We start from the raw sequence: 25,910 nt of genomic DNA on the forward strand, positions 1-25,910 counted from the left end.
TTTTAAAATAGTATATGTGAGTGACTTCTAGTTTGAATGACCCTGAAGAACACAATAAAAAAGCTACTTTCCACCAACAATCCCAGTCTGGCTAATTGTAAACACATTCAACTTTCAAAGCAAAAATGTCAATATTAAAGTGTGGCCGACAGAACGATCGGACAGAGTCGCACGCTCAGTCTGTCTGTGGCAAACGCTTTTACAGAGCAGACTGTGGAGGGAAAAAAGGACTCTGGAAGTTAGCTGTTAGCCATTAGCTTGTAGCATGAAGCTAACATTAGGATTTTGATTAGCACTCTTTATGGGCTGTTGAACAACAGTATAAAAGGTGGAGAGAAAAGCCGTGGAAAAACTTACTGCTGGTAAAAACCTCTACCTCACTGTGGTGTCCAAGTGTTTTAATGAACAATAACTCCAGTGTTATATAGCATCAAAAGGAGCAGCTGAGGAGGCTCGGGCATCTGTTCTGGATGCCTCCTGGTCGCCTCCCTTTGGAGGTGTTGCAGGCATGTCCCATTGGGAGGAGGCCTCGTGGACCCAGGACACGCTGGAGGGACTATGTCTCTGAGCTGGCCTGGTGTGGCCTCGGGGTCAGAACAGCTGGAGGAGGTGTGGCCTCGGGGTCAGAACAGCTGGAGGAGGTGTGGCCGCGGGGTCAGAACAGCTGGAGGAGGTGTGGCCGCGGGGTCAGAACAGCTGGAGGAGGTGTGGCCTCGGGGTCCGCCCAGAACAGCTGGAGGAGGTGTGGCCTCGGGGTCCGCCCCCCCTGGAGGAGGTGTGGCCTCGGGGTCAGAATAGCTGGAGGAGGTGTGGCCTCGGGGTCGGAACAGTTGGAGGAGGTGTGGCCTCGGGGTCCCCCCCCCCAGAGCTGCCTCTGCGACCCAGCCCCGGATAAAGCGGATGAAAATGGATGCATGGAGTATTTTATATATAGTATTTAGTATTCTATTTCCATTAGTTTATTATTGCTGCTAATCCCGTGATGTTTCGCGATATGACATCACATTCCCGAACTCTATAAAGCTAATATACATTAGTGTATATATATATACATTAGTATATATATATATACTAAGGGAGGACACTTTTTGTTGTGTTTACTTCCCGTTTTTGTTGCCATTTTGACGCTATTTTTCCAAGAAGCTTTTAGGTCCGGGATAATGTATAGAACGCTGGTCGTTATCGGGAAAATAACCGACAGAAGGCCCTGAAGCTTATTATACGGCCATTTCCAACTGAGCACATCAACATAAACTTCCTACACTTTTATAAAGGCCAAAAGGTTTATTTAATGATTTCCGCGGCAAATAGTTCCCAAAAGTTTGCGTGTTGCTTTGCAACATTTGGCTAGGCTAGTAGCAGCAAGGCTAGTAGCAGCAAGGCTAGTAGCAGCAAGGCTAGTAGCAGCAAGGCTAGTAGCAGCAAGGCTAGTAGCAGCAAGGCTAGTAGCAGCAAGGCTAGTAGCAGTGTGGCAGGCATATCGGGGACAGGAAGAGAATTGGAGACAGGAAGTGAATCGGAGCTAGCGAACGCTGGAGAATCGGGGCTACGGTGTTTAGCGCATGCGCAGGCCTCGCTTGTTTACGGCAGCTCTTATCTCACAGATGGAGAAAGTGTTAATTAGGCAATGTGTAAATTATGTCGGCTATATTTATGTAAAATACATTGAAATAAATAATTGTAATGATGATGATAGAAATGATAATAACGATTATGAAAGATTTGACAAAGCAAAGCAGCTTTATGAGGACCTAACCTATTTAAATCTTATATTTGGCTGCCTTGTGTGTATATATATAGGCCTATACATATTATCATAGATTGTACATTTTTTAATAGTCAATTGTTGTGTTTTTGTTTAGTCAAATCTGATCGTTTATAATTGTTATTATAATTTATATCATCATCAACATCATTATTTTGTTCATTTGTATTATCTATAAATATACACAATTTACAACTTGTTGTTCTGTTGCTTTGTCAAATCTTTCATAATTGTTATTATAATTTCTATCATCATCATTACAATTATTTATTTCAATGTATTTTACATAAATATAGCCGACATAATTTACACATTGCCTAATTAACATTTTCTCCATCTGTAAGATCAATAAAGTATCTATCAAAGAGCTGCCGTAAACAAGCGAGGCTTGCGCATGCGCTAAACACCGTAGCCCCGATTCTCCAGCGTTCGCTAGCTCCGATTCTCTTCCTGTCTCCAATTCTCTTCCTGTCCCCGATATGCCTGCCACAAGCAGCAAGGCTAGTAGCAGCAAGGCTAGTAGCAGCTAGGCTAGTAGCAGCAAGGCTAGTAGCAGCAAGGCTAGTAGCAGCTAGGCTAGTAGCTTCGTTGAAGGTGCAGTTGGAGGAATAAGTTGAAAGTCGGACTCTCGCAGAGACGGGACAGAGACAGTGTCCTCCACTGCGTACTTCAGAGTGATGTGAAAGACCTGGATCACAAGGACGAGCTCCGTTGCCATTGGCAGCGTCAGTCGGTCCTTTATCAAAAATAATGACCGGGAGAACGCGGGAAAATCCCACTCAAAGTAATGGAGCGTTCTACCTGCACTGTGAAGAGCCGCATAATAAATCTGGGTTATGCCAAACTGGAGACAAGGTGTTGGGTTCAGGTGGGGGTTAAGTGAACCAGTCCCCCCCCCCCTCTCTAAAGCCAATCCACGATGTTTGGAACATTCCTGGACGACTCCAGACTTACACAAACACGCTTTATCGCGGGCACACGATCGCGGTAAATTGAGGAGCGCTGGATTAGGATTAGGGCAGTTTATTCTATAATGGAATTACCACCTGAATATGGAAACACTGGAAACACTCACTCACTGACCCACAGAGCTGAATGTGCTCGACCAAACTATGTCAACAAACCTCACGCCACTGATGGAACTGGGCCTGAATATGTTCTATACGAACGAATGAAGGATTAACAGAAATCAACACAAACCCGTGAAACGCTTGATCTCACAGTGATGATAAAAGCCAAACAGAGCAGAGAGACCTTCCTCCTCCTCTGACTCGTCTTCATCCCCCCTCTTCCCTCGCACAGCAGCGGCAGATGGCACTCCCTCGAAAACTGGTCCCTCTTCAGTTTTTCCTCACGCAGACGCCAACTCCCGTCCAGGGGGATTTGATGGATTTGGTCCATAACGCCTGAAGGCCCTGACCTTGCTTAGTCAAAAAAATGCCTCGAGATGATTTGCTTACGATTGGGCGAGACATGAAAAAACTCATTTTAATCTTCACAATGGGCGTCGGCTTCATTTACTGAGTGTCTCGTATTAGCGGACGGAAAATACCGAAAACACTTAAAGAAGTGGCTTTAAGCTCCTGATGTTTGGTTTTCTTATATCAATCAATGTTATGGTTTAGCCAAGTTCATGGATTGTGGCGGATTCTCAGAGGAGACAAAAGAAGATTACAGAACGGACAGTGACAATACAATCTAGTGGTGGGAATTATTTAATAACTTATATATGAGTTCAACAACTAATGTATTTATTGTTGTTAATCTGTATAGTTATTCAAGTAACAGAGGAAAAGTGTTTTAGGAACTCTGATCACTCATGTAACTTGTAGAGTTCATTTAAAGGGACTATATGCAGTTACACATATGACCAGAGGTGGTAGTAGTGAGTATAAAATGGCTAACTTGCATCTACCCCCTTTAACGGTAATAATAATGCCACATTTAAGTAAACGTTAAAAAATAAATAAAGCAAAAGGGCCATAAAACGGCGCCTTTAAAGGGACTAGATTAAAGTTGGCCATTTTATACTCACTACTGCCACCTCAGGTCATATGTGTAACTGCACCTTCTATATTGAGCTTGTACATGACGGCACTTCAGGCCCGAAGCAACAACTATTTGAGTGACAGTGCAGGATTTTAGAGGCAGTTGTGGTGAACAGGTCATTGTTGGAACATGTAGGGGAGGAAACATGTTTAAACTCTGTGTCCCTTTAAGTGTTTAACAACTGCTGTGAACAGAAATGAAAGTGCCATTTCTTATCCTGACAAGGGTTAGGGTTATTGTGGCTGGAGCGTTTGTTTGAGGCTAAACGCTAACATTAGCATCAAGGACGCCTCTGTTTGTTCTTGTTTTGAACATGTTTTGCATTGAGATGGCATTTTAGACTTGAGTAATGACGGTGGAAGGAGAACTCTTTTTTATAACCTGCACACAGTAGTCCAGCTGTTTATCATCCCGTCAGGTTGTTTTTTTAAACAAATCTGAGTCCCCGATGAGCTGAGTGAAGCATCTCCGTCCATCGCTGTTGTGGGCGAATGTGCGTCAGATACCGTAAATGCTCTAATAGAGGCCGGAGCCTTTATTTACTCCAGGGCATCTGGGACCAGGCCTTTATTGGAACCAGGCCACAGTTAGAGACAGGCCTTTATTTCTATTTGATCAAAACGGACGACCAGGAAAATGAAGAGAAACGAGATTTGTGTCCATTTGCACCTAAAATATTAGGTTCATTTATTACTGAACATTTCAAACCCTCTCCCAGCGGCTGGAACATTGATGCCTTTTATTTTGTCGGGACAACAGGAAGTGCTTCGTTGCTGTTAGCGGAGCTTTGACATCAGTGTCACTGCAGGTTTCTGTTTCGTTTTTACCGGACCGGATTATTTGTTGTTATCTTGTGTAAAAGGCGAGTTTAGACGGAGCGTTTGTGTTTGTGATCGATCATGAGACTGACCCGAGAGAAGACGAGACGCTCGCGCTGATGGGAGGAGTTATTTTGAGGCGTGGGACTGACCTGCACACGGAGCAGCTGGACGTGCTTTGAAGACGCGATGGAGACTTTATTAAAACCCTGGAGGGTCATAAACATTTGCCCTGTTTCCAAATATGGTCACAGGAGGTTTGAAAAGTGGCTAAATCTGTGTCAAAGTTACGCTGGGATCAGCTCCTCCGCAGCGTCGCCCTCGGCCCGGGTTCAGTTTGTTACTTCCTGCACGCGAGTTTTCATTTACACCAGTATGAGACAAACTCCTAACATGGGGAATATTTCTACAGCTATAGTTTCTAATAAAAGCCCCGGCCTCTGTCGGAGACCCGGCCGCTAATGGAATACAGGATACAGGCCAGTATTAGAGAATTTACGGTATACGAACGTACCAGAAACACACAAATAGAAAGGTTCCGGCTCGGAAGAGAAATCGGGGGAAATATGATTCATTGTGTTAAAAAATTTACGCAATAAAATCTTTGTAATGAATTAATCGACATCAATGCGTAAAAGTCCCACCAGTTTCCAATGTCCTCTTCTCAGGCACAGACTTCCATCAGATTGTTGCCGCAGCTTCGACACTGAGGTTCTGTATATTATTAGTATATTATATCTGTAGTATGTTTAAGCTGCCACTTCAGCTGAGTCACTCGTGCTCTGCAGGAAACGAGCGCAGGCGAACATGCAAACGAACGCTGACCACTGGCTGTGGATTTGCTTATTCCTTGAATCATGTCAGTGTTGTTTGCTGTGGGTCACATTCAGGATTTGACTTGTTTTAAACTCACGCACAAGCTTTTTCACTGAACACTTTCAAGCATTATTCATCGCTGACCCGGAGATTTTGTAACACATTTTTTCCTCCAGTATTAGACGGCTGAATGTAGGGCTGGACCAAATGAATCATGCTTTTGTTATAGATATTGATCAATCACGACTTGTAGACTTGTAGCTGCTTCATGAACTGAGACACATCTTTTTACCGTTTCATGTTTATTGTCTTTGTCTCTGAGTCGCTTTGTTTATAACGTCTGCTTCCTGTTATTGTGTGTTCATTTTAACCATTTCATGTCTATTGTGCTCGTTGTTCTGTGGCCTTTCCTGCCCTGGGCATATTGTGGACCTCGAAGACTCATGTCACACATTTAAAAAAAATATATATTTCATTTAAATCTCAGTTTTAAGCAGCACTGAGTAACTTTTACCTAAATAAATCCTCTCCGTAGTCCCTCGGGGGTAATACAAGTGTTAATGGGATGATTGGGGGGTCTTTCATAGAAAGCATGTGTGTTGTTTAAAGCAGCACTAAGTAACTCATGCCCCCAGAGGCCACAAGTGCAACTGCAGGTGTCGTAGCATTTCTTAACTCCTTAATTGTCCGTGAGAGTAAATCCTACGCTGACAGAAAAGACAAAGAGGGATATTGTTCATACAGTTACACAAAGGAAATATTATTTTTAGCTCAAACTTGGCTGTAAATACTGTTTAAAGTGAAGCTAGCCCACAGTTAGCTTTGCCCGTTAGCATGTTAGCTTCTTCTTCGTGATTCCATTAGTGTGTATTGGAGACTCTGACCCGGTGGCAGCCAAGTTGCAAGTGTGGTTTTCTGGCCAGAGACACCAGGGGGCGATGAAAGACCCTCCAGTCACTCCATAAACACTTGTATCACCCCCACAGGGACGACGGGGAGGATTTATTAAGGGAAACACGTTACTCAGTTCTTTAAGGATCGAACAGTCAGTGAAATAAAGGTTTAAAGTGAAAGAGCGTTCGAGGAAAACTCAAACTGATGCAAATGAACACAGGGCGGTTTATAAAGTTTACATGCACGATTACCACATGTGTTCATTAAAGGGGCTCGATGCAAGTTTGCCATTTTATACTCACTACTGCCACCTCAGGTCTTACGTGTAACTGCAGCTTCTGTATTAAGCTCGTGCACGACGGCACTTCAGACCCGAAGTGACACGTTTCTGAGCGACAGGGTTTTAAAGGCAGTTGTGATGAAAAGGTCTGAGCTCGTTCTACACATGAGGACATGGAGGAACATGTAGAGGGAGGAAAATACATCATCTCTCCCTTTAAAGACCCTTTACCTCATTTTTTGCATCAATTTAATATTGTTAGCTGTGTAATAATAATAGTGAATGTATTTTGTGTGGTGTAAATACCTTATCAAGCTTGGCCTCAATCTCCACAACTTCTGTCTCCACTTCATCGATGTTGGCCCTGAAAGACACAAAACAGATACACGGTTAATGCGTCTGACGGAGTTCTGTTCACACAAGACACCACCACATTATAGAAATCACATGTAACAGGCGTGTTGTGAGGCGTGTACGGAGTTCTGTTCACACAAGACACCACCACATTATATAAATCTCATGTAAACGCCGTCCACGTCCGTCAAAGCGCTCTGACAGACAGGCTCCTCTCTGCGGTGGAGAGGGGTGAACGTGGGGGGGAGAGGGGTGAACGTGGGGGGGGAGAGGGGTGAACGTGGGGGGGGAGAGGGGTGAACGTGGGGGGGGAGAGGGGTGAACGTGGGGGGGGAGAGGGGTGAACGTGGGGGTGGAGAGGGGTGAACGTGTCTGCGTTTTGTCCCGGTGTCATCTGTTTGCAGTAACAGCGGTAACTCCACACCCAAAAGCATCTGGAGGGAGGGGTTTAAGCCCAGAGGCGCAGCGGGAAAACACCCAGCGCCCAAAATGATGTCAGTGTCAGAAGAGCAAACGGGTGATGAAGGATGACTTCACAAAGATACATGTTTGAATAACTGTGACAACCAGGGAAGCCTTTGTCAGGGTCGTGTTAATCTGAGGCTGAGTTTACCTTCAGCCTCTGTGATGGTGAGATATTTTACTGTAGCCACTGCTGCCCTGGGGTGAAGTGAGGCGGCCAGTTTGAATGTGGAAACGCTTTGGGGCCAAACCCTCTGTTTTTAACCCCTTAAAGGGATGTTTCAGGATGTTTGACACAGGGCCTCATTTCCTCGTTATCCAGAGAGTTGCTGATTTCTGGAGATGTTTCTTTTGTAATTCATGCAGTTCTTATGTTTGAAGAGTTTCATGGTGCTAGGCTAATGCAAGGCTAGTGCATGTCTATGGTATCAGCTAGCCTGCATTAAAAACAGTGTGACCCGCTCCACAGAGCACCTGAGGCAAATCACTGATAACACCAGACTAACCATATACATGTCTGTGCCCATAGAATCATTTAAAACACCTTATGTTTGAGCATCAGCTTCGTGGTTGTATAAGCTACGCGGCGGCGGAGTGATCTGCGAGAAAATAGTCCCTCAAAACGCGATCGTTCATGTGATGCAGGTCAGTTATATTCCAAACATGATTCTATGGACACAGACATTTATATCGTTATCGTGTTTTTAATGCAGGAGAGCTGACATCGTAGAAATGTGCTAGCCTTGCATTAGCCTAGCATTAGCCTAGCATTAGCCTAGCGCCACGAAACTCTTCAAACAAAAGAACTGCATGAATTACAAAAAAAAATAGCAGCAACACTCTGAGGCCCTGTGTCAAACATCCTGAAACATCCCTTTAACTTCCGCCTGAACTGAGTGCATTTTCTCCAGTTCAGTTTTACCCAAATCTAGAAGCTCTCTCGATGTACAGGCCAGTGTAACGACTCATTTGAAAGCTAAGGCCTACAAAACTCATCTAAGATTTTTCCCTCACACTGTCACAAGTTTTTGTTACTTTTTCATCACTTTTTTGTCACGTTTTGTCACTTTTTGACGCCTGTTTTGTTAAGTTTTTGTCGCTCTTAAGATGCTTTTTTGCTGTGTTTTCATCTTCATTTTCGTCTCATTGCTATTTTGACACTTTTTTTCAAGCAGCTTTTAGATTTGGGTAAAGCCACACTGGAGTAAATGTGCGTGGTTCAGGTGGGGGCTAAGAGGTTAAAGACGAACTCCCTGAATTATCCCATTTTTAAACCGTGAAAGTTGTAGATACTTGTGTAAAGTCTCACATGTGTGAATTAATCAGAGGCGCATTTCAGGCAGAGCTCACACTGACACGAGGCAGATCGACAAACAAACAAATCTCCACATTACTTAAAAAAATGAGCTGTATTTGACTGTTTTTCTCTCCTAAAAGCTGCGTTCACAATGTACATCTACTGTGACCAAAGAGAAACTGGTCACAACTGGTTTAATTGAGAAGCACAACAACAAATCTGCTACGACAACGCGAGACCAGCTCAGATGATCTATGAAACCCTGACTTAAAGCAGCACTAAGTAACTCTTCCCCCTAGAGGCCATAAGCGCAACTGCAGGTGTCGCAGCAAGTTACGATTTTTTACTTATTAAGTGTCTTGGAGAGTAAATACTACGCTGACAGGAAAGGCGAAGGGAGAGAGGGTTACTGTGCATCCATTACACAAAGAAAATACGTTTTTTCACTCAAACTTGGCTGTAAATACTGTTTAAAGTGACGTTAGCCGCAGTTAGCTTTGCCCGTTAGCCTGTTAGCTTCTTCTTCGTGATTCCATTAGTGTGTATTGGTGGCTCCGGTCCGGTGGCAGTCAAGTTGCAATTGTGGTTTTCTGGCCAGAGACACCAGGGGGCGATGAAAGACCCTCCAGTCCTCCCATAAACACTTGTATCACCCCCACAGGGGCTACGGGGAGGATTTATCTACACTCTCGCCTTTTACTGTAATTGATAGATTTGATGTTGATGTTTTTATTGATTGTATTTGTTTTTCTTATATTTTATGCTGCTTTAACTGTGAAGCACTTTGAATTGCCTTGTGTATGAATTGTGCTCTACAAATAAACTCGCCTTATTAAGGTAAACACGTTACTTAGTCCTGCTTTAAACATCAACATTAAAAGGACACGCTTCCCTCTTCCTCCTGCATTGCTCTGGTTTGACTGGAGCATGTATGATCCCACACGTGTTTTCTGCGTGTTTTCAGGGCGATGATGCTTTAGCGTTCGCTCTGTGACGGGAGGTGCTCGTGGCCCGGCTGAGGCGTCGCTGGCGGGTGATCAAACATGCACTGGTCTTTTCCCGGTGGCTGTGGAGGATTATCTCGGCTGGAGAGAGAGAGGAGATGCTGAGGGAAGTAAGAGGAGGAGGAGGGCACGTGCACTCACTACGCCCCCCACCCCCTTCACAGACTACGCCCCCCACCCCCTTCACAGACGAGGCCAACTCATTCTGGAAACAGAGGGAACGTGTGAGTGCAGTGCGAGTCGAAGCAATGTTTCCTGTGTGCAGGAAAACATACTGTAGGAAATGACACTACGTTAAACAAATGGCCACTTCTAACTAGTATTACTGCAACTAGTAAAAAACTGGCGACCTCAGAGAACTGGAAAAGTCTACAAAGCATGGGTCTGGTTTCTGTTTGAACACCTGCTCCTCCTGTATGGATCTGGTGTTTTCCATCGAAACCTAAGCAATAAATGACAAATGTAAATCAAACTGAGTCCTGGTCCCAGAGGGGAATCTATTGGCTGTTGACCGATATATCGGGCCGATACAGTATTATGGGTATTGTAATATATTATTGGCTATAAAAGGCCAATATCCCCAAAACTGAAAGTGTGAGACTTCCCCTTTTTTGCACTGGAACCCACAACATCCTGGACCTCAGGGGAACTGAGAACATCACAGTGAAAACCGGTCACACATTTGTACAACTCGAAGCATATTTGACATGTTTATGTCCCAGATTTTTGCTCATAACTTCATAGCCTTAAGAGATAGAGACTTAAAGGGTTAGATCGGACACTGTTGGAGACCAGCTCAGGCACCGAAGACCATCTGAAGACCATCTGTAGCCAAGAAGAGCAACACAAAAACACATGAAATGTCTTTTATTCCTCAAGCTTTAACATTGTTTTACAAATCTGTTTCATAGATGTTTGTTTTGTTTTTATTCTATTGTAATTGACACGTTTCAGGTTAAACATTTTGATCTTTCCTGCTTTGCCAAATTTAATACACCTAAACCTAGATACAAGTGGCCATGTTATACTCACTACTGCCACCTCAGGTCATATGTGAAACTGCACCTTCTGTATGAAGCTCATGCATGACGGCACTTCGGACCCAAAGTAACAACTTTCTGAGTGACTGTGCAGGATTTAGAGGCATTTTTAAACCCGTATAGTCCCTTTGAAGCAGAACTAAGTCACTAAGTGACTAAGTGAGCACCACTGCAGCTGTCGTAGCAGGTTGTGTTTTTTACTCATTATTTGTCCGTGAGAGTAAATCCTACACTGACAGAAAAGACAAAGGGAAAGAGGGATAATGTTCATCCAGTTACACAATGGAGATCTTTTTTCAAACTTAACTGTAAATACTGTTTAATCGGTGCTAACCCACAGTTAGCTTTGCCCTTAAGCCTGTTAGCTTCTTCTTTGTGATTTCATTAGTGTGTATTGGGGCTCCGATCCGGAGGCAGGAAAAGTTGCAAGTGTGGTTTTCTGGCCAGAGACACCAGGGGGAGATGAAAGACCCTCCAATCATCCCAACACTTGTTTACCTTAATAAATCCTACTCCCTCTGGGGGTAATACAAGTCACTTAGTTCTTCTTTAACTCCCTCTAATACAGCACCCCCTGCTGTCACAGTTCAACACTGACACATTTTACAGTTTAGAAGCATCACACTGTCCTCATAAGCTGATTTTTGAAAGTTAGACAGTGAATGTTGATCCAAACACACAGCCTGGTTTGTTCGCAGTCACACATGTCTGGGTGAATGAGTAATAAAGCCACAGTAACGTCAGCAGAGTCGGACGGTCACAGCTCATCAGGGCAGAAGAAGAAAGACCCACAACTTCCCCCTGGACTCACCATCTGATCTGTTTAGTCTCATCAGGGCAGAAGAAGAAAGACCCACAAGTTCACCCTGGACTCACCATCTGATCTGTTTAGTCTCATCAGGGCAGAAGAAGAAAGACCCACAAGTTCACCCTGGACTCACCATCTGATCTGTTTAGTCTCGCTCTAACGGCTGCATCACGGACGTCGGAGAAGGGCGGAGCACATGTTAAGGGACAGATGAATCACAATAAAAAAGAGGTTTGTCCGGTATGTGCTTCTCTGGACTGATCCTCAAAGTTCCCATGGGCTGTTTTAAAGATCTTTTGTGAGACATGTTGCAGATCGGTTATAAATTGCTGCGTTTAATTCAACTGTGAGTGAGTTCATTAGTAAAGACGGTTAATTCTGCATTTATAACGACAGATCAACAAACCTGTGGCCTGTTCTAGCTCAGTTTATTATCCTGCCCATGTATCGCCCAAATCTCCAGCAATGAGTGAATGAAGCATATTCTCCAGATGTGCCGCCCATGGCTCTACAGCAGCTCTACGTCCCTCTATCGCACATGGCCCAGTGATGGACGGACATCGCCCTGGGGGTGGTTGTCACGGCAGCTCGCAGATACAGCCGTAAACAGGGCCCCATTTACGAAGAAGATGAGCATGAGATGATAGTAGACCATTACAACATCGACTTACACAAGAGGAAATGATACTGGATGTATATTCAATTTGATGTGAATATACACATCATGAATATACACATCATGAATATACACATCATGAATAATACAGCTGCCCCCACGACCCAGCCCCGGGTTAAGCAGAAGAAAATGGATGGACTTATTAACGGAACAGTTAAACGACATCAGTATAGCAGTCGAAAAAAGTTTAGGTACAACTGGTATCAAAAAAATCAATGTGTCGAAAGCGGAACCATCTCAGGTACTCAGGACACACTTTAAAAGAAATCGTCTTTTATGGAGTAAATTATGAACAGTTCAGGTATCGTATCGTAAACCAATTACCGTTAAAGTCACTGGACGCTGGTGCTTTAAGACCACGACCCCGGGGCCGACATCGTCCACCATCGCTGCGGTGCCTCCACATGTGGGCAGCAAAACAAGCTAGTTTTCTATTAGTCAGCATCGCACTTTCCACACATTTTAAGCCACTATAAAGCCTGGTTTATATTTTTGTGGAAAATATTGCTCCTGTAGCGCTGGGTTATTTACAATTCAAGAAATCAGTCTGGTTTTCGTTTAACTCTTGTAATGAGGCCGTTAGCATTAGAGCTAATGGCGCAGGCGTGGGTGCGACCGAACTACGCGCCCCGCAAGGACTGAGTCTGCAGTGAAGATCCCGCCCTTATGCCCTTTTTAGGAACAGGCTCCATCACAGCAGGACAGGAGGAGTCTGTAAATCTGCCATGACTTCCCTCTTGAACGCAGTTATTGTGGCAAATGTGGAGGAGTGAAGAGACTCTATGGTTAAAATACCGGTGTAACAGGCCAAATTAACCCCCGCCCCCTATATTATAAAACAACCTAGGCCAGACTACACCCCTCTGGGCCAGACTACACCCCTCTGGGCCAGGATATACCCTCTAACTTTTAACAATCTGAACAGATGTTTTTGTGGTTTATTTGGTAGGGACAGTGCATTATAATTATAATTATTTTTATTAGTATTTTTATTATTAAGGAGAAGAAAGAAAAATTCATGACTGTTTTCAGAGATATTGTGATAAAAAAAACTTGACATTGATTTGACATTTGAAATGTGAACATGTGATTGATAATAACATGAAGGCAAATAACTGTTAATATTGCATCACATGTCAACTGTGTAGGCCTTATATTACCATAATAACTATAAGCCATGGAAACTCACTCAGTCAGTCAGTCAGTCAGTCAGTCACTCACTCACTCACTCACTCACTCACTCACTCACTCACTCACTCAGTCACTCACTCACTCACTCATGCACAGGTAGGTAAAGTGTCTTGCCCAAGGACACAACAACAGCCTGTACCTGCAGGAGCATGGATTTGAACTGCCAACCTTCCAGTTAAAGGAGAACTCACTCTCTCACCCTAAGCTACTGTTATAATTGGGGTATAATCTGGCCTGGGGGGGTAGGAAACAGCCTAGGCCATAATATACCCCGGGGTATATTATGTATTGCTACCCAGCCCTTCTCGAGATATGCTACAAATACCTCTTTAACAGCTTTCTATACGATGGTGAAGGTGACCATATTTTTGTGAAAGGAGCTTTTCTATTTAAGTGCAAAATCCAAACTCCTCCAGTGTTGAATGAAATCGTGCTGTTCCTCACGTGTTTCAGACATGTCGAGGCACTTCGACATTCGCGCTCCTGGAATCATTTATCTGACGGCGCTCGTGTTGTCAGGCAGCGTGTGAAAACAGTGAGAACATTGTGGTTTCTGAGGACGTGCTGCTGACGGGGCATCGCAGGAGCCGGAGTTTATTAGCTCAAAGCGGCACAACATCGACTGTATATGTTTCTCACGATTTTCCACATTACCGCTCGTTTCACACTGGATCTGACCAAAGCTGAACCTTGATCTTTGAGTTTTCCTTTTCTCAGTCAGCAGTTTCCCAGGGAAGAACAACGACTAGAGTGAAGTTTAAGTTTGGATTACTTTGAATTACTATTTTGGTCGTAGAGCTTAGTTATGTGCAGAAAACCACCCAAAGAACTTAAATTGTATATGAAATGTAATGATACAAAACACCAGGAAACGTCACAAATCTGTCCTTACTGCCGTGGTGAAGAAGAAACCATTAAAACAAACCTAAAAACAATGGCAGCAGCTAAAACACTTGATATAGAAGAATACAGGAGCTTCATGAAACTAAAAAGCACAACATGTCTGTCGTTTTGGATGTATTGATGGAGTTGTGTTGCTTGTTTTGGCCTGGTGGCTCTTGAAGGCTGAGGAACAGGCAGGTGGTGCTGAGGTGGAGCCAGCACGAGGTCCAGGAAGTGACCCGAAAGAGAGTGTGAGACAGCTGGGGCACACCGGCTGCACTGCGGCCCCGGGAGACCAGGGAGATCCAGGAGAGGCTGTGTGTAAATGACAGCTACGGGAAACCCTTCTTTCAGGTTTGATTAAGACGACCGATTGCATATTATATATATTAAAAAGAAGCACCAGATAGAGGTGATAGAGGTCACCTTAAGGTGAGAAAGGGGTTTGTCGACTTGCAACAATCAAGCAACTGTAAGTAGAGCTTGGATAGAGTAAACACCAGTCTGAAAAGCTTTATAGAAAATCCAAAGAACTTAAAATGTTAGAAAAATGTAGTTACTATTGTTTTTTTTCTAGCGGTGGGACGGGATTACAGGTCTGTGATTAATTAATCGCAATTAATTGCATTTTACCCCTCCTGGAGCCGCCGCCTTAACATGGTGGAGGGTTTGAGCACCCGAATGATCCTGGAGCTCTGTTGTCGGGGGCTTCGTGCCCCTGTAGGGTCTCCCAGGGCAAACAGGTCCTATAGTTACGGGTCAGACAGAGAGCGGTTCAGAAGCTCCTTATGAGAGACCAACAGGCCTGAGAACCATGAGGCCGTCCTTCTGTGGACCCATCACCTGCAGGAGGAGCCATAGGGGCTGGTGCAGCTCCAACAGCCCCCACGACCCGACAAGTGGATGGATGGATGGATGGATGGATAATTGCATTTTAATCGAAAAACAAAAACAACCATTTTTTGCACCTTAATTATTCAATAATTAGTTCAACAACAAATGCATTGATTATTGTTAATCTGTATAGTTCAGGTAACAAAGTGCATTTATAGCTATTTAGCTTTCAAGTGTTTTAGGAACTCTGATCACTCATGTCATTAGTAAATTAAACAGTAATAATGATGCCACATTTATATAAAAGTAAAAAATACATTTAGCAAAAGAGCCAAAAAACGGCTCCTTCAAAGTCAGTTTCTTACACTGACAGGGGTTAGGGTTACTTTGGCTCAGAGTGGGCGTGGCTGGAGCGTTTGTTTGAGGCTAACGCTAACATTAGCATCAGGAACGTCTGTGTGTTTGCCCCACGTGTTGTGCATTGATATGGTGGAAGGTGAACTCTTTTCTTTCACACAGCGCTACAGCGTCCATCGTCCCATCAGGACATACTTTAGACTAAACTGAGCCCCCACTGGGCCGAGTGAAGCGTCTCCGTCCATCACTGCTGTGGGCGGATGTGCGTCAGATATACGGGCGTACCAGAAACACACACATAGAAAGGTTCCGGCTCAGGAGTTCCAGCTTTAGAGTCGTTAAAGTTCCACCCCAACTTTTTTCACATCAATGGTTTGAGAAAAACATTTTACGTTTAGAATTGACAATAAAGCTGCTTGAATTATACGAAGCTCCAGGGAAAGGGCACAAACCTAAAAACAATGGTAGTCAGAAAACAACATGGTGAAGAACAAGGAGCTTCATGGATATGTGGATAAGCTATGACATTACAACACAATCCTTTCAAATGTTAGGGCTGCACAGTTTAGTCTGAATATCAGCCTTTTCAGACGAGTATTGCCATTACGGAGCTCATCTTCGACTGAACACTAAAACCTGAACTGCCAAATCTCTGGGATATCATGTTTTCAGATGTCTGAAGGTTTTATAGATAACAACCCCCCATGGAGACTTTGAACCGCCTTCAACTGTGATACATCGTTTAGTTAAACTTTTTATAAAATGAAAAATACTTTTGTCACAACAGACTTGGACAATGAACACGACAAGAACAACCGTGCTCCACACAGCTCCAGTGTCCTCCTTATTGTGCCGGTTTGGAGGTTGGGGGTTGTGTCCCTGAGGCGACCCCCCCTCAGTAGAGCAGGGTTATTCTTAGCTCCTCTCCCCCGCTGCTCCCGCTCTTCCACATCACTACGGGCTAATGCAGGGTGAAGGGGCACTCCTGACTCTGCAATGCCAAGCACTTAACGGACCGACCGAGTGGGGTTTTACAGTTAAAAATACCCCCGTCCACAGCGAACGTAAACAGAGCCGCCCCGAGGATGAAACGTGAGGTTGTTTTGAAGCATCGCTGCAGAATGTTCATATTGTTGATTAAAACTGTGAGGTTTGTTTTGATGAATTTGTGCAGATGAGAATACTTTCATGCAAGTATTGAAGAAAACATATACACACAGGCTACAAAATCTCCTTTTCGAGCTTCTATCCATGTTATTACATTGGTCCCCATCAAAACATCATCAACCATGCTTAATGTTCACCTTCAGCTCATGACCCGCCAGAACACACACTTTCCTGTTCTTTACAAAGCCACGTAACTGGGACCGGGGGGGATTTCATCAAATTCCTGATGGCCGTGATTGACAAGTATATTAACCAATCAGAGCAAAGCCGGACATGACACATGCGGCGAGAAGAGTGAAGACAAATGTGAACGACCTATGATGACGTCGAAGGAAACAGTTTAAAACGTTGGAGATTCAACACGATGATGAGTTTGTTAAGTGTCGTGACTTTCGCTCCGGATACTTGCAGCCGGCAAATATGCCCGAAAAAAACACAAAAAACTCTTGATATTTCTGAGTCACTGAACCTACTTATTTCTCCTACTGCACCTACTTATAAAAAAGTAGTATTTACTAAAGTCGCTACTTCCGGGGTTAGCGTAGCTGCTGTGCCGTTAGCATTTATCTCCGCTAAACCCGGATGTATGGTATGGTATGGTATGTTTTTTATTTAAACAGGGACAGTGCACAATTTAACATTGACCAAAAGGAAAGATGCATTGTGCCAGGTTATAGCAAAGATGCTAATTTCCACCTGTCGTCCCTGGGCAGGTTGATGTTACAAAAACTGATTTTAAATGTAGATGAATACTTGACCATGGATTTATACATTTTGACATCATTAAAAACATACATTTAATTTAAACAAGATTGAAACATTAGAGCATTTTCTACCGGTCCTTTTTCTAGGTGAACGGTCGCTCCCACATGGCGTTACAGATTATGAGCAAGTTTGTTTTTCTAGAAGCCATTTTTTAGTCAAATGCGCAAAACTTTTGATTGTTGTACTTGCAATTATCTCGGTTGGCAGTTTGTTCCACTGACCCATTGCGATCACAGAGAAGGCAGATTTAGCGAAGGCAGTTTTACATTTTGGGACGCTGCATTCTCCTCTACAAGTGGATCGAGTAGCTCGAGTCATTTTATCAGTGCATAAAGTTATACATTTTCTCAGAGGGGGTGCAGTGACTCCATGTATCGATTTTGGTAAATATTACTTTTATAGCAGTAGGTGCAGCATTTTTAGCTAATGGTTCTGATAAATAAGTCTGTTCAGTAACTCTGTTGAGTTTCAGAAATATTGACTGTGGTATTAAAGGGTTTTTTGTAGTTTCTCGCACATCTGCCGGTCTATACCATGGTCTGGATGAAAACTCGATTCTGATTCTGGTGAACTGGATGTGCGTTAAAACTGTATAACGCACGGCAGGGCTGAAAGATATATCGAGATATGAACATTCAAGATGTTAAAATTGAAAAAACAAACGATATAGATTTTCATTAATAAAACCGCACTCTTTTGTATCATGATTTTATTTTTCTGAAAAATGCCCAGGTTTCACCTAACCCATAGTTATATCATATCGTATCGATATTGAGATATTTGTCCATATCGTTCAGCCCTAATCACAGCTCCTCAGTGTTTAATCCTCACATGTGCAATGGCTTTTTCAATTGAATGTACGTTTGGAACAGGATGAAAAAACGTCTCCAAGGAGAAAAAACTCAGAGAAGCTGAAGCATCCAGATCCACGCAGGGATGTTCTGGAACATTTAAGATAATTGTTTACTGGTGGTTAGTTCTGCTCCTGTCATGACAACGAGCATCTGTCATTGGATCGATGTGAAAGTTTCTGAGATCTGATTGGTAAAAGTTCCAGACGGTCCTGCTTTTGAACAGATACACAAAGCAGAAGGCTGACCAGGCAACCTGCACCCCAGTTCTTCCATTCCCAAAAAGCAACAGAAAAGGTTGGATTGAAGTTGAAGCTGATAAACACCGCCCTAGTTCTTCTATCTCACGTTCTTCTCTTTCCACACATACTGTTTCTATATGAGTTCATAAGGACGTTTCACAACCGTATGCAAAGATGATTAAAGGAACCCCATTCATCAGGAACTGGGAGGGTCTTTTACAACACATTAATGTTACTCTACAACAACAACAACCAAATAAAAGGTCCATTGCCTTGTACAACGTTTAGCAACAACCACAACATGGTGACGATAACTATAGTACTATAGTACTGTCCTGCTTTGCACATACTGTAGTTGGCCTGATAATCTTTTGAAAGCTAATCCTAATGTCTGAGTGGAGGTGCTGAGGGTTCAGATGTCTCCAGTAAAACCCATTTTCCAGCATGTGTTCGGAGCGCGGCCTATTGTTCCTTAAGCCCCGGTTTTATTTCCACTTGAGAGCTCAAATGTGCTCCTCGCTCTAAAGCTCCGGTGATTTCAGTTCAGAGAGAGGCCGACGCTGTAAACACAAGCTCGCGTTTCAGCTCCACCGGCTAATGCTGAAAAGCTATTAGCGTCAAACTCCTCAGGAAACAAGTGGCATTGCAGGAATGTGAATGGATTTCATAGTAGTCGTTGTAGTATAAGAAGCAGGTTAGTAGAAGTATTATTTGGAAACATTAAGAAAGAGACCAAGGTGAAGTGATCCTTCCAAAACTAGATTCTCAAAAGGATAAATGTGTCCCAGTAAAGGGTCATGTGACATCTGAGCAAAGCATTGGAGAGGGATTGGTCAGATGGACTTGAGGATTCAGAAGGTTATACTGGAGAGGAAACAGGAACAGGAAGCAGTGGAGGAAGGGCCAAATGTACTGTAGAACTGAAAGGGATATTTCAGGATTTTTAACATAGGGCCTCATTTCCTAGTTATCCAGAGTCATGCAGACCATATATGTGAAGAGTTTAGTGCTGTTTCTTAGCAGGTGAGGCCATGACAACACCCGTTGCCAAGTCCTACAATACCCAATTATTGTTCCTCGATCGGGTCGCTCCCCTCGTTCTGGAGGATCTGCCTGAAAGCACCTGCGGCCCAACCGTCTGAACAGGCCCTGGAAAGTGAGACACAGTGTTTCCCAACCGGGTGCTTGGAAGAGTTTCAGATTATAAAAGAATTTCACTATTAATTTAAAAGGAAGGTTAGTTTTGATGGCGTGCTTCAGTAAAGGGTTTAATATTGAGAGTATTTTAAGCTTCATTTTGAACAAAACACATTATTAAAGGGGCTAGATGCAAGTTGGCCATTTTATACTCACTACTGCCACCTCAGGTCATACGTGTAACTGCGCCTTCTGTATTAAAGGGGGGGTATTCTGCAAAATGGCCTTTTTCCAGCTTTCCATCATGTTATTCTGTCACTCCCTCATTAAAAACATGGCTGAAGTGTTGCCTTGGCACATTCACGTATTTCTGAGTAATCTGTAAAAACTCTGATGGCGGCCATTTTAGGGATAGGTTTGCCTGAGTCCTCCTAGGAACGCCCCCACCTCCTGGAGACGCCTCCGAGCTTTGGTCACCAGCCGAGTAACCGACCACTGCCCCTCAGCAGAACCCCCTCCCCACTGATGCCACAGACAGCGTGTGGAGGGGGCGTGTCTAAAGGCTCAGAGGTTCTTAAAGAGACAGAGGCCTATTTCAAGACATTCACTACAGCCATTTTGAGAGAGACATTTTATACAAGGCAGTTATTCTAATTTACTGCATTTACAGACAAGCAGAAGGTTTGTCATCATTGTAGTGTGATATAGACTGGTGCTATGGGACTGACAAAAGCAGAACACCCCCTCTTTAAAGCAGAACACCCCCTCTTTAAAGCAGAACACCCCCTCTTTAAAGCAGAACACCCCCTCTTTAACATTTTTAAACTCTGTATAGTCCCTTTAAATACTGGATAATATTAGTTTAGTCACAAAGAAGGTTGGGAGCCACACTGTTGTGTTGTGTACGTGGTATAAATAAACATGCCTTGCCAAAGTAACCCTAGAGGCGCAGATTTTTGTCTCTCTCGAATACTCTGGGCTAGAATCCAAAGAAGTAGTAGTAGTGTATAAACAAACCCTGCAGGTTGTTGTTACTCCTGCATGAGTTTGTCTCTTGGTTGTTCTCAGGTTTCTTCTGACTGTGCTGATCTGGCGACTTCTGCAGTGCAGTCTGTAAACATGACGTACAAACCTTCTCTGATTTGAACTCAGTCACATCACGATACATTTGTGAGAGAAAGGGCTCCACGTTTTAATTCACAGTAACCGTGACGATCGCGAACACACTTGCCCTTCTTGCTTTCTCTTCTGGCGTTATTGAAATGACTGCCTGGAGTCCGCCGTGCGTCACATCCACTGGTGAGCGCATACTTGATTTATGTCGACCCAACCCTCCCCCAGCAACACGACGACTGCCACAACAGATCACCCACTGAGCCACAGACTTCAGCCAAACCCACTTACTGAGGGGTCTGGATACAGAGACAAATAACACAGATGTCGCCGTAAACCCACCACTAAAAGACGTGTCATAAATAATAATCGCACACAAGTAGCAGCAAGTCAAATCTATTGCTTTTACTACAAACACACACAAATGCATAATTCATTGCTTATGATTTCCAAACAAAGGACTAAGGGGGAGTTTTGATGCCTTCGAGCGATTGAACTGAGCTGTACCTTTATGGAGGCATTTTGTTTACACGTGGCTACATGTAATTCAACCACTTACAAGTACTTACTAAACTGAACACGTTTCACCCCGAAGGAAAAGGCGGATCAGGACTCGTGTTACATCCAGACTAAGAAAACGTGAATGAATGACTGACAAAATGTTGAAGCAAAATGATTTCATTAAGTTATGCCTTGGGGTCAAATCTCCAAAAACCACAACACAAAGTCACCCACATCTACAAACATTTAGACATGTAGTGCACATATGTATGAACGGCGCCAACTCGCAGTTTAGCTGTGATTATTTGGGTAAAATGATGTCTTTGCCATCTGTAAAATACTGCATAATATAAAGCAGCTAATCCTGAAGCTTTGAAACCTGCCATTCTGCATGTGGCTCCTGGACGTGAACTTGAAACTAAACCTTGGTTTTCAATCCTAAATCGCAAATCTGATGTGATGTAATGTAATTGTAATTCTTGCCATTCAATATTTATGCAAAAACTGTTCAGGAGAAACTAAAAATCCACCAGTAACTTCTGTAAAACTGTTACAGATACAAGGGGGCATGGACTAACCAAGGGGGAAGAAAACCTCTCAATGAAATCACAATATTTCACTCTTTTTAGCCGTTATCGAGCTGACGAAACATATTCATCACACATCAATAAAGGTGGAGGCTCAATTGTTGAGTTGTTTTCCCCCTCTGGCTGCTTCGAGCATTTGCAAAGATGCTGTACTGTAGGTGTAAACAGTCCTGTAGTTCAGGCGGCCTCTCCTGACCTGGCCTGTTTTTGCTCCTCTGTCATCGGGCCGGAGGGATCTGGAAGCCCTGGTGGTCCCGTGTTCGGGTTTTGTGAATGGGCGGGTGAGTCGGGGAGATCTGTCCGTCGCCGTGGAAACAGGCACTCAGCTGTCGGGCTTCAGTCAAGTATGTGGCACAGTAGGACATTAGAATAGTTAAGATGGGGGAGGGTTGGAGGGACGTAGATCTGATACACTGGCGGCTGTTCACCAGTAAAGGCAGAGGGTTCTCTAGTTTCACGCTACTATGACTTTATAATAAGTCATTATAAGTTGTTAAATGAATTAAGGTCTTAAATGTCACTAAAAAGCATTATTGGATTCAGATTTTACTGCATAATTTTGTCTAAAGAAAATGGCTAAAAAGAGGCGACACAGTCAGTCAGACCTTGGAGGCTCAGGAAGGGCCTGGTCGGTTTGGGAAACACCAGGAAGCCTGGGTGAATGTAGTGAGTGAGTGAGTGGTTGATGCTGAACAGAGGGGCCAGTGGCGCAGACTGGTTGCCTCGCTTCCGTCAGTCTACCCCAGGGCAGCTGTGGCTACAATAGTAGCTTACCACCACAGGGTATGGAGTGCGTGAAGAACGCCATGTAAAGCGTCTTTGAGTGTCCAGAAAAGCGCTGGATGAAACCAATGCATAATCATTAATATACTGCATCATTTTAGCGTCATGTCTTATTTAAAGGGACTATACAGAGTTTAAAAATGTTAAAACTAAGTACTTTCCTCCCCCACATGTTCCTCCATGTCCTAATGTGTAGAATGAGCTCAGACACAACTGCCTCTAAAATCCTGCTCTGTCAGAAAGCTGTTCCTTCGGGTCTGAAGTGCCGTCATGCACGAGCTTAATATAGAAGCTGCAGTTACACGTATGACCTGAGGTGGCAGTAGTGAGTATAAAATGACTAACTTACATCTAGCCCCTTTAAATGAAGTTACCTAATCATATAAGGAGAGCTTCCACAAGCAAATCACTGAATGGACAGGACTTTAATATTTACAAAAACAAAGCATTTTCTTCTCTCGTCGTCTCTGCTCCACAGCCTGGACCCCTCGAGCAGGACTGTTGATTCTGGAAGGCAGCTTTTGCAGCCAGGATAAAAATAAGCATTGTCAGACAAACCAGACTTCCTCCTTTTACTCCCTTCTATTTCCCACAACAGTTTAACATGTCTTCTAGGTGCACGTATATATATATTATGTGCTCAGCTGGACCGATGACGTCCCACCCCAGCCTTAAAACCCCGAAAACACATGGTAATGTTTTCAGGCCGTCAGAGCCACGCTGCTGGGTTAGGTCAAATGAAACCGCCCTTACAAATACTACAGGGGGAAAACGTGATTCAAATTCCTGCACGAGGTGGGATGCCACTCATGGCTGCACTTGCATCGTGGTGATGTCATTCCTTCCATACTGTGATCCACGAGCACAGACCTACAAACTCTGCTGTAAAATGGAATCAGGGAACATCCACAGTGCACTCCCCTAATGTTGGCATCACTACTGAAATCTATATACAACTAGCTGAGACCCGGCCTTCGGCCGGGCCTCGCTAGTCTCCACACTTGATATTCAGAGATTGTGAGTGATTACAAAGAAATGTCCAACCCGTCACACAGTTCAGCTGTAGACCAGTGGTTCCCAACCCATTCCAAAAACTATGGTCACTACAAATGAGTAAAAGAATGAAGGCTCAAAAAAAATTCAAACAAACTGCAATTGGAGTGTTTGATGCACCCGTGCTCCTCTCTTATAAAGTACGACAATATTTTCGCTAAACTCAGGGAACAGGATTCAAGAGACAGTGGAATAATTATGGATGGATATTAGGGGTTCAGCTGTAACGGTTTGGTTCACGGTGCAGGACCCGTGGTTTGGTGCATCACGGTATACTGCCCTACAAAGGAAAAACGCAGTAACTGCACTCTGGGTCAAACTGAGAAAACTGACTTTTTAGTTTTTTTGATGCCCTGTCAAATTGGTTTGAACTTTATCATTGGTTTCTTTTTTATTTTGTAGCTTTTTATGGTAGAATTATTATGGGTATAAAACACAAACTCTAAATTTACTCTAGTCCCTAAAAAAGCACATACTGCACTTTGCCTTTGTACAAGCCTACATTCCACATATGGTCATACAAAGGAAAAGCGCCGTATCTGCGTGCTTGTTGTGTCAGTTTCTGTTCTTTTGCTTTCGGGTATTTTATTTATTATTATTGTTAGTAAATTATCATCAGCATCAGTATCAATCATAATTTGAGCATTTGATACGTTATGTAAGTAGTTTATGTAACACATTACTTTGTTGTGGTGAGGGGAATCCATATACTGTATTAAGAGTGGTTGCACAGTGTGTAACTAATTTTTATAAGAACCCAAACAATTTTTATTTGAATCAAATTTATTTAACAAACAAATCCAATTTGTCTCTATATTGACGCTTTTTTCCCCAAGAAGCTTTTAACACTTGGGTAATGACGAACTGGAGAAAATGCGCTCGGTTCAGGTGGGGGTTAAGAGGTTACGTGCATCGCGCTGTATTTGTCATCGTATTTTGTCACTGAAAGAAAGGCTCTGTACATGACTGGTTGGAGAAAAACTAGGTCAAGCTTTAACGCAACAAGTCATTGGATAGAGTGTGGTGTGGGTGGGATATTAGCGCTAGCAGACCAATCATCGCCACTTCCGAGAGGAAAGTAACTCCGCCTGAATAGGCCAACTCTGTAGCTTTTACGAGGTACGCGAAAACATCATTTTAAACACGTTTTGTTTGGATTACCCTCGAACACGCCAAGGAAGTAATGGATTATGGAATACCCTGTCTGGATTTGGGAAACTGGATGGCTGTCAAGCGGGAAATGGGACACAACATAACCAGGTAAGACGTATTAGCCGCGGCTATCGCTAGTTTTTACTTTGATTAAACTCCTTACCTTTCCACGGATAGTTCCGTTTAGTAGCCATTTCGACCACCCTCTGGCCCCGTGACAATGTCATAATAGCTTTGTTGATGAAAAGCTGAAACACTGATGAAGCCAAACTGGGTTTTGCTGGAGCGGAGTCCTGGTTGCCACGGCAACCCGAGTGGGAAAGCTAGGAAAAGCTAAGGAAAAACGCCGTATGCGGAGTTACTGCGTTTTTCCTTGGTTTTTGTCTCAGTTTTGGAGTTACTGCAAATTTAATTATGGATTTTCTCTAAAACGGAATAGTTTTGAAACAAACCACTTTGGTACAAGATAGTACAGATGAGAAGACGTTCAAATCTGCTCTTAACTCAATTTTGACAAAATATGCAGTTACTGCGTTTTTCCTTTGTACGGCAGTATAGTGCACAATAAAAAAAAATAATGAGTAGGTTTTGAACTGAAATAGCCTAATGATCGTTGTTAGACAGTATTTAGAACCTTACAATAAAATTGGCAATGCGTTCAAAGCTGCTTTAGAATCAAATGTACCTCTGGGCTCACAATACGTGAAAGCAAAATAGAAAACAAAAGGTCCAGCAGCAAAGAAAAAAAAAAAAGGAAAAAAAACTACGCAGTGCAGGCCATGCGCTCGTTAAGTGGTAGTTTCATTTTCGCTTTGACTCACACGGAGGATAAATCAGTCGGAGCAGCGCGTTTGATTAGAGGCTCGTGTTTGAGCAGGTTTTGGGCACACACGCACACGCACACACATCGCCCTGTTTGGATGCGCACGCACACACATACACACACGCACGAACACACACACACGCACACGCACACACACACGCGCACACACACAAACGCGCGCGCACACACACATCGCCCTGTTTGGATGC

At 43.5% G+C, this 25,910-nt stretch overlaps 1 protein-coding gene across 1 annotated transcript in view; it reads right to left on the bottom strand.

Moving 5' to 3' along the window:
* The window catches only part of LOC306964746 (arf-GAP with coiled-coil, ANK repeat and PH domain-containing protein 3-like), a 167,175-nt gene that overhangs the window by 92,996 nt on the left and 48,269 nt on the right, over positions 1 to 25,910 (bottom strand). The window contains exon 2 of the mRNA XM_079558866.1: positions 6,929 to 6,986. Coding sequence (XP_079414992.1) covers positions 6,929 to 6,986 — 58 coding nt within the window. The remainder of the gene's footprint in view (positions 1 to 6,928; positions 6,987 to 25,910) is intronic.

The sequence above is a fragment of the Gobius niger genome, assembly GCF_951799975.1.
Source record: "Gobius niger genome assembly, chromosome: 6".
Lineage (NCBI taxonomy): Eukaryota > Metazoa > Chordata > Actinopteri > Gobiiformes > Gobiidae > Gobius > Gobius niger.